The sequence below is a fragment of the Brachyhypopomus gauderio genome, unplaced genomic scaffold (genome assembly GCF_052324685.1).
Source record: "Brachyhypopomus gauderio isolate BG-103 unplaced genomic scaffold, BGAUD_0.2 sc60, whole genome shotgun sequence".
NCBI lineage: Eukaryota > Metazoa > Chordata > Actinopteri > Gymnotiformes > Hypopomidae > Brachyhypopomus > Brachyhypopomus gauderio.
The window spans coordinates 407,920-417,919 of NW_027506881.1; the positions used below are offsets into that span (position 1 = coordinate 407,920).

The 10,000-nt window shown below is 44.1% G+C and overlaps 2 protein-coding genes across 4 annotated transcripts in view; one reads left to right on the plus strand and one right to left on the minus strand.

Annotated features, from left to right (window-relative positions):
• Positions 1-643, minus strand: part of grm1a (glutamate receptor, metabotropic 1a) — a 25,458-nt gene extending 24,815 nt beyond the window's left edge. For 2 of the 3 annotated variants that reach the window (XM_076988162.1, XM_076988164.1), the window contains exon 1: positions 561-643. The gene's annotated coding sequence lies outside the window, so the exon portion shown is untranslated. Of the gene's footprint in view, positions 533-560 lie in introns of those variants that run through there. The other variant, XM_076988163.1, reaches the window with a different exon arrangement.
• Positions 644-2,808: 2,165 nt separating this feature from the next.
• Positions 2,809-10,000, plus strand: part of cd164 (CD164 molecule, sialomucin) — a 13,690-nt gene continuing 6,498 nt past the window's right edge. Inside the window, exons 1-2 of the mRNA XM_076988068.1 lie at positions 2,809-3,008; positions 5,404-5,484. Coding sequence (XP_076844183.1) covers positions 2,948-3,008; positions 5,404-5,484 — 142 coding nt within the window. The 5' untranslated portion in view covers positions 2,809-2,947. The remainder of the gene's footprint in view (positions 3,009-5,403; positions 5,485-10,000) is intronic.

Below are 10,000 nucleotides of genomic sequence, written 5' to 3' on the forward strand. Positions count from 1 at the left end.
GCATCAGTGGGGGGGACCCACTACCGCCGGAGCCGGTTTCAGCACCGTGGACAGCGCACGCGAACCCCTCTCTGGTGAACGGAACCACGGCGAGCTCAATGCCACGTTGACGTCTCCACAACGCAGGTTAGTGGCTACGGCGAACCGTAACCGGAATAAACCCAGTATTGTTTTTCGTCACGATTGTCTGAGATCTCAGCATAAAATAGCACGATCATGTCGGAGAACGCAGCCTAAATCTCGATTCTCGACAGAGTGCAGGTAGTCTACAGCAATATCAACACATATTAAAGACAAGGAAATGTAAGAGCGAGGGTTCATTACTGCGTACAACCGTCTGCTGTGGCTTCTCTGGTTCATTCAGGCGGTTGCAAACATTACGATCTAAATCGATTTCACGCAGCAGAAAGATCGTACCGCTGGTCATATAGAACAATAACACGCTGCCTTCTCCGCGCGCATCAACGCTATTTCACCACATCTGTCTGCACGTGCAAGCAGCGAACGACACGCGCGAGCGTTAACGAGGACATCTGTGCAGGAATTCGGCAGCTACGCACCTGAGACTCTGATGCATCTTCTCCTGGAGCAGCCGGTGCCGCGATGTGATACTCGAGTTTGTACTTCTCAACCAGTGACTTCCCCACCCTCTCTCCCTCTCTCTCCCTCTCTCTCTCTCTCTCTCTCTCTCTCTCTCTGCCTCCCTCGCTCTCCCTCTCTCTCTCTCTCTTTCTCTCTCTCTCCCTCTCCCTCTCTCTCTCTCTCTCTCTCTCTCTCTCTCTCTCTCTCTCTCTCCCTCCCTCCCTCCTGCTGTTCACTACGCGGTTGGAGTACATCTTGGCAGAATCTGTAAAATCCGTGAACACATGCATATAAGTAACGTTTTCAAAGTAGAGCAGTCTAGTCTTAAAGCCGACAGAGGCGGAGATGATTAGGCGAGAATGATTTGTTTTTTACCTTCTTTAAGAAAGTTTTGTATTCTGCTAACGCTTAGCATTAACACATGGAAGATGCTGGTTTATATATAAAATGTGAAATTGATTCAGTGATTCAAAAGATACCGCCCCGTAGAATCACATCTTTTGAACAATCTCTTACAGTGTGCAGTGCTGAACTCACGGTTTCTGGATAAAGTACCGGTTTCATTTTTTATAATTATATGGTTCTGCGGTAAGGATAAACTAATCGCTTAAGTTAATTTCATAAACTGCGGTAACTTCACATTGTGTCAAGTGAGCCATTTGTGTCTTTGCTTTATCTCTGTGACTGTTATAACCATTATAATGTGTCGTAAATTGGTACACAGCGTGCACGTGGACACGACATCCACGTTTTCGATTATTCGAGTTTCGATTATTCCGCTCGATTTGGTAACAAACTGAAAAGCATATTTTCGATTGCCACCGCATCTCTCACACCGTGTAAAGTTTTAGGCGCGTTTAGGGAAAATGGTTGTCGCACAAATACAAACCCCTTGCAACAGGAGCCCTGTAAACAGGACTAATAGTGTAAAATGGGACTAGTTAGTGTTTAGGATTAAAGTGCTTGTTGTTTTCATACTGGAGGGTGTATGGAGAAAAGGGTTCTTATATCATTTTACCAGCCAGTTATGCTACACCACATTACTTTATATCTCTTTAACACACACACACACACACACACACACACCACAGACTGCGTAGCGCATGTATATAAGACATTGAAAACAGTGGATAAATGTCAGTGCGATATTTTGAAATAATTGTAGCAAGGAGTTCTATATCAAAGACCACATGAGTGAAAACTTCAGCTGAGTTGAATATGAATGTTTCCCGTTTACACCAGCAGGTGCCTCTCGTTCAGTGCACATCTCGTAGTTTAGGGAGGCTTGCTTATATTATATGAGCCAATGTCTTTGAACAAACATGTCTAGACTACATGGCACTGATAGATAGCCTACTACATGACCAACGTTTTGGAAGTGGAATTTGTTTTTGTTTATTTGAGAAAATAACCCAATTCAAAATGTCAGGCGTGGAGTGAGACCGCTAAACACTCAACAGTTTATCTCCAGAGCATGAAAATCAATTCAGTTCTAATTTGTGAACGAGTTTAGCACAGCTATGGAAAATGTTCATAAGCACATCGCCATCTGGCGGTTGCAAAGTTTAGGTGGCAATTTTCCCAAAGCCCTTAAATTGCAGGACGGCTGTGAAATTAGTCCTCATAAACAAGAAAAATTGCGCAGTCATCCTGCCCTCTACTGGTCGATGGATGAATGGCACGGATTTCCTCGCCGGCAAAGAAGATTCATATTAACGAAATATTAACGCAATATTAAAAATAAAATAAATGTACTATCACGAAACTCCAAAACAGTGTATGTAAATCACTGTTTGTGTATGTTATATGTGTCGTTTTCTTGTTTAATGATGGGCTAATGTCTCTGATCAGTTTTTCTTAGGTTTCTCCACCATTCCTCGAAAACCTAAAGCACTCCTGCTTGAATCACTCCAGAGATGATCTCTGGCCCTACCACTAATACGGACTGGGCCACTCACCGGTAGAGGGCGCTATAGTACGTGTTTAGTTTCTGGGGCGAGTTTCGTTGAAAGACATCCAGCGTCTTTAGTTTGAGGCTCTCCATTCAGCACACAAGTTCGTTAAAAAAAACTCTGGACTCGACGAATATAAAATAATGTTCACCTGTGCATGACAGTATCATTGTACGTTGTATATTGTACATGAAGCGTGTCTGTTGAAACCAGTCTGTGCTCATGAATATTCATGAGGGGGGAGGGAACACGTGGCATCAGGGGGAAGAAAAAAAAAACTGCCACATGACCTACAAAGCAGGAAGTGCCGCTGAGCAGCGTCAGAAACTACACATCCAGTATAAATCTAATTCCCCCCCAGTTCTCCTCCAGTATCGGCCCAGTTCATAACGGAAACGCGGATCGACGACACGATGCTTCGGACGGTCTTCTTCGTTACACTCGCGCTAGCTGTTCTGGGATCCGCCGCCCAAGGTAAGAGCGCGAGTGGGACTCGTAGACCAGTTAAAAGTAGCTTAGCTTTAGCCTCGCGAGCCAGCGCGAGCGCGAGTGACCGCGGCGCGCGACTGACCGCGGCGCGCGAGCTCGGGGAGGCTAGCCGTTAGCGTTAGCGCGCCACACCGAGCGCCCCGTTTCAACACACTTACGCGCCGACATTGACCGCCTCGCTCGGCCGGGTGTGCTCGTGTATGGACACGGGCGTTAAAGGACGAACCTGGCCGTGTTGACACATGTGGAGTGTCTCACGGCGGCCGCGGCTTCACGAAGCCCGAACGCGGCTGACGGTTGACGGCTGAGTTAGGTTAGCTAGCGGCTAACAGCTCGCGCCACCAAGTTAGACAGCACTAGCCAGGCTAACAACGTTTAAAATCATCTTATCAGTCGCGATAGGAGATTTATTTCTTAGTGGTCGTTTAGACGTAACGATACATGTTCATTGAGACAAGTTTAAACAGACAGATACAATATTCACTGGGACAGGTGAGGTAGGTAGAAATAAATACATATTCACTGGGACAGGTGAGGTAGGTAGAAATAAATACATATTCCCTGGGACAGGTGAGGTAGAAATAAATACATATATTCACTGGGACAGGTGAGGTAGGTAGTAATAAATACATATATTCACTGGGACAGGTGAGGTAGGTAGTAATAAATACATATATTCACTGGGACAGGTGAGGTAGGTAGTAATAAATACATATATTCACTGGGACAGGTGAGGTAGGTAGTAATAAATACATATATTCACTGGGACAGGTGAGGTAGGTAGTAATAAATACATATATTCACTGGGACAGGTGAGGTAGTAATAAATACATATATTCACTGGGACAGGTGAGGTAGGTAGTAATAAATACATATATTCACTGGGACAGGTGAGGTAGTAATAAATACATATATTCACTGGGACAGGTGAGGTAGGTAGTAATAAATACATATATTCACTGGGACAGGTGAGGTTGGTAGTAATAAATACATATATTCACTGGGACAGGTGAGGTAGGTAGTAATAAATACATATATTCACTGGGACAGGTGAGGTAGGTAGTAAATACATATATTCACTGGGACAGGTGAGGTAGGTAGTAATAAATACATATATTCACTGGGACAGGTGAGGTAGGTAGTAATAAATACATATATTCACTGGGACAGGTGAGGTAGGTAGTAATAAATACATATATTCACTGGGACAGGTGAGGTATGTAGTAATAAATACATATATTCACTGGGACAGGTGAGGTAGTAATAAATACATATATTCACTGGGACAGGTGAGGTAGGTAGTAATAAATACATATATTCACTGGGACAGGTGAGGTAGTAATAAATATCAATCAATCAATCAAAGTTTATTTGTATAGCGCTTTTAACAACTCAAGTTGTCGCAAAGCAGCTTTACAGGGTTTACAAGGTTAACAATACTATGGGTCCAGAACCCTAATGATCAAGCCAAAGGCGACAGTGGCGAGGAAAAACTCCCTATGATGGTGGGGAATAAGAAGAAACCTCGGGAGAACCAAGACTCAAAAGGGAACCCATCCTCCATTGGGCGGCCCGTTAACACACAAATACACAAGTCACACATAATTCACACAATCAGAAATACATATATTCACTGGGACAGGTGAGGTAGTAATAAATACATATATTCACTGGGACAGGTGAGGTAGAAATAAATACATATATTCACTGGGACAGGTGAGGTAGGTAGAAATAAATACATATATTCACTGGGTCAGGTGAGGTAGGTAGTAATAAATACATATATTCACTGGGACAGGTGAGGTAGTAATAAATACATATATTCACTGGGACAGGTGAGGTAGGTAGTAATAAATACATATTACATACAGAAATACATACAGAAATAAATACATATATTTTCTGGTAATCAGCATAAATTTCTTGTTGAACAACTATCTTCGGCAAGGCAATGTCTGACCGGACTTGCTATGCTGGATGGATTAGTTAATCCACACTGGTTTGTGCAATGACCTTTATGTGTTGCACATAATTCACTAATGTGGCTGTGTTATCTTAGTCTATGTAGGTTGTTCTAGTTCTTTTTAAAAGGTTAACATTTCTGTAAGGCCTTCTATAACCTTCGGAAAATCCCTGGATCGGTTGTTTTTCTCCGGGTCGGTTTGAGCTGTTGAGTCACAGCGCCTTGACCAGATGCTGCTGGTCAGCTATGTTACCACAACACTTCATTACCTCCGAGTTGTATCACTACATGACTTGATGACATGGGACACTGTTAAATAGCTGATTAATGCAGCAATGGTCAATAACTGTAGCATTGACTAGACATGAGATTGTGACCATAAATTAGTGAGCTAATCCCCTTTTTCTCTTTTTGCAGGTTTAGATGATGAATGTTCCTCTCTCCTCTCCTGTGACCAATGTAAAAACGCAACCCACTGTGAATGGATGGTTTGCTCAAGTGAGTTTCCCTCCCCTGTTAATCCATTTAAACATTTCATTCTGTCCCAGATTAGTCAATCTCTCGTAATACGGTGCATAGTCTTAATTCTTTGTTCAAGTCCACGCAACGGTGATTAATCTGTGACACTTATACTTAAGCTTAAACTGAAAGTAATTCTTTTAATTATCATAGTTAATTATACTTCTGTCTCACCAAGCTCAGAATCTCCCATTGCTTATTTTGGCCAAGTAGATTGGTAGATAGGTGGGTCTAGACCCCAGTGGTGAACTTTGGGGTTAAATAGCTCTGTTTTTTGAGGGAGTTACAAGCGTCTCGTGGTTCACAGACTATCTGTGGTCATCTGTGGTCATCCAATGTCCACTCACGTGAAGGGTGAAAGGCCCACATCATTTGTGTAGTTGGATGTTTATTCATTTAATATTAAAACGCTATTGGAGGAATTCTGATAACTTACGGAAGGTAATGTAAATGTAATTACAAGGCTGATGAATATTGTACTATAAATGCTTAGCCGTCTGGTTAGTGATGGTGGGGCGATGAAGTGATGGTGGGGGCGATAGAGTTTAATTGCCCTTGTGTCTCTAGAGTGTGTATCTGGGGCAAGAGATGGTAAACCATGGACAGCTTCTTTTGACGTGAAGATGATGTGAAGGGTAGACTGATGAATCTCTCTCACACACACACTCACACACACACTCACACACACACACACACACACTCACACACACACACACGTTCCCACGCTGTGGGATCTTCTACCAGGCAGCAGTGGCGGACCACAGAGCTCCACCCCAGCACACGTGGGCCGCTCTGGGGACGTCTCCAGCACAAGAAGAGAAAAGAGAATGGAAAGAATAGCTGTGTGGTGCTTTTTTTTGTAAGTGCATTTAGTGAAAGCGTTTAGTTAAATACTCGTTCAGAAGATCAGTTCATTTTACTTTGAAGAAAAAAGGCACTATTGTTAATCTGCTGGGCACTGTGACAAATCTTGGCACACCCACACCATCCGCTGCTTAAAATCGTTAGAAACCATTTCCTGCACACCTGTGACAAACCAGTAATAAACAGACGAGCTAAACCCCTTTCATCACACTCTCACACTCACACTCTCTCACACACACACACACACACTCTCCCACGTCGGTGTGCTGTCTCTGGGTTCCAGTGTGTGTGGAAGTGGTCTGACAGGACTGGGTGGAGGCCAGAGCTACACCAGAACTGTCTCTCTTAACAATGCCTGCAGCATTGCCTTGAGGCTAATGCTTCTAAAGTTTTGTTGGTACCTTGATTATTTTCTCCTTTATGTTCTCATGGATTGCTGTGTCATTCTCGGGAGGATGTGGTGCTGGGTTCTGTCAGGTTTGAACCTAAAGGTCACGAACCTAAAGGTCGTGGGCAACATGGTGGCTTGGTGGTTAGCACATTTGCCTCTCAGCACTGGGGTCTTGGGTTCAAGTCCCTATCTGAGTGGAGTTTCCATGTTCTCCCCGTGTCTGCGTGGGTTTCCTCCCACAGTCCAAAAACATGGAGGTTTGGTAAATTGGCCTTCCCTGATTCCCTGACAAATTCTCCCTGAGTGTGTCTGTGTGTCTTCATGTCCAATAAAAGCAGTTGTGTGAGTGTGTGTGCATGAATGTGTGTGTGTGTCCAGTGGTGGATGGTGCTCTGCCACTAGGGTCTGTCCTCTCTCCCCTTCCTGCACCCCATTCAGTCCCCCAGGGGGTGTGGCCTCTGGTAGAGAGGACGCTGTGTGTGATTGGCTGCTGCTTCTCGCTGGTGTGTGATTGGTTGTGTAAAGTGACCTTGGGTATCTTGAAAGGCGCTATACAAAATTGAACATTCATTCATGTTCCCTGTGCACTTTTTATTTAAACCCTCTTATTTCATGAGCCCTGGGCGGGTCTAGATGGTTCTCTGCATGAGTCTGGTCCCAAATGTCTGTGAGTCTGCAGGGTGGGTCAGAGGTCAGAGAAGGTTGCCTGGTGACCACCGAGCCAGAATGCTGTGTAGTGAATGCTGTGGATACATGGACGTGATCAAGCCACACACCAGTGAAAATGAGCTCACACAGCATTGTGAAATATCTGCTGATTCACTGCAGTAGCTGCCTCCATACCTTAACCAGATAAGAGCAGGACTCGGCCTGAGTGTGTGTGTGGTTCTGGCTCCTAACTGATATCATCATTGGTTGTAAACCTCAAGGAAACCATATACAACCTCTCTGGAGTGATCAGAAACAGGGCAACATGATCTCATCTACACTTTTAAACGGGTTTATTGAAAAACACACCTCATGTTACAGAGTGCATGGGTGCTTACTCATAAAATCACTCTTGTGAATGAGGCACTGCCCCACATTGACAGGGTATTGTGTGGAGGTGGAGACGTGTGTGTCCTCACCCCTCATGGAGGGTTTGTCCTCTTACATCCCAGCTAGGGTTGTCCCGATCCGATATTTGGATCGGATCGGCCGCCGATATTAGCAAAAAAATGCGTATCGGTATCGGATCGGCAGACACGAGAAAATGCCGATCCAGACTCCCGATCCAGTTTTTTTAAGTCCGATCCCGGTTTTCCTGCGCACCCATTTAGATAATCCATTCCAGTTTTTGCTAGTGAGAGTAAAATCCGGTCCGCATTTTCCAGCACACCTTCAGCACACGAGCTAGTTTCTGCCCCAATTTAGCTCCGTGGCATCTCGGACCGCCGTGTAAATTTGAAGTTATCGGTCAGTTGTGTGGGATTATTTTACCTTAAAGGATGACAAAGACGAAGAGGTAGAGTGCAACATATGCCACAGTAAAGTAAAGCGTTGTGGTAAAGCTGTAAGAACTTTTAATACCACCAATCTAATCAAGCATTTAGCGAAATACCACCATAAACAACATGACGAGTTTCTAATGAAAACCGAAGACAAAAAGAAAGGTCCTACACAACTAACACTGGCAGAAACGTTTGAATTGAAGGGAGTGTATAGATGGGGATGGAGCAGCAAAGTGTGGAGTAGAAGGCATTTTGCTTTTAATTAGTTTACGATATGTGCACGGATTTTTTTTTAAGCTTTGGTTTACACTTGTTCAAGAGCACTGATGGATGTTAATGTTAATAATAGACTATTTTCCACTCAGGTTGTGTTTTTTTTTTAAATATAATTTACAATATTATTTGCACTTGTGGCTTTTTAATCCTTGGTTTACTGATGCTATTTCTGTTTGTTATTTAATATTTTGTCTATTTTGAGTTTATTAATTGCTAAATAAACAGGTCAGTTTCTCCTTACCAACCATTGTGTATTATTCAAACACACCTAATTCAGCTGGCTACTTGTTATCAAGAGTAAAACGCTTTTCAACATGAGTTTGACAACAAAGTAAGTTGGCTAAATAACTTTAAACTTTAATACATGCTCGGATAGGCCGGTATCGGCCGATATCGGTATCAGATCGGAAGTGCAAATAAATATCGGTATCGGATCGGAAGTTCAAAAAGCTGGATCGGGACATCCCTAATCCCAGCGCCCCCTTTCATCTCTTGCTCGTACCTCTTCTCTCACGGCTGCGTGGGTGGTTGGTGCAGGGCGGAGCTCTGAACTTTGGAGTGAACCTCTTGCTCGGTTTATTTCCGGGTTGTGAAAGCTCTGCTCGTAGGCCGTCTAAATGCGCTATGACAACTACAAGAATATTTGATATTCGTAAGCTGCAAAAGTGATGATCTAGTGAAGCGCTTTTAGATCCTGGGTGGAATTTCTCCCCTGACTGTGAGGTGTGCAGCTTGAGTCACTGACGGGCCCTGCTTGTGCGGAGGGAACGTGGAGCGCCCCCTCCTGTTCTGGGGTAGCATGACGGGATGGCGTGTGTGTGGGAGCACTGCCTCTCATTCAGCTGTGTGAAGCTCAGAGAACACACTGTTCCTACCCAACCCGAGGCCTGTCCCCCCCAACACACACACACACACACTCCCTGGGCTTCCAACAGTGGTGACAAGATCATAGGGTTACGGATCCTTGGAGTGGTTTGAGGTATCTAGAAAATACATACAAGTATTTGTGTCTGCTGAAGGGTATTTATAAGACACAGGAACTGAGAGAATGCAGGACACTCAGTCCCTCGGACATGTTTGTGTTCATGGCTGCAGGATTTCTTCTTTAAATGTGGTACATATTTAAACATGTTGAGTCGTATATGAAAAGGTCTAAATATCTGGTAAGTACCCTTACCCAGAATTAAATAGCTTCCTACCCAATGCACTCGTGTAAATTCAGCTAGAGGTGATGGACACTAGGGCTGAACGATTAATCGCATTTGCGATAATTTCGCGATTTTTTAAAACGCGATTGTCTAATCGCACAGGCTGCGATTTAAACTGGTCACGTGACTTGGGAGCGAGCCGAGCCGAGGACGAACGGAGCAAACCCGAGCAGGAGGCAGGGAGGTGGAGAAGTGAAGTTAACACAGCGCACTTTAACTTGTTGCACAATGGCTTCAGGCTCGACAGAAGCTGACACAACTGAAAG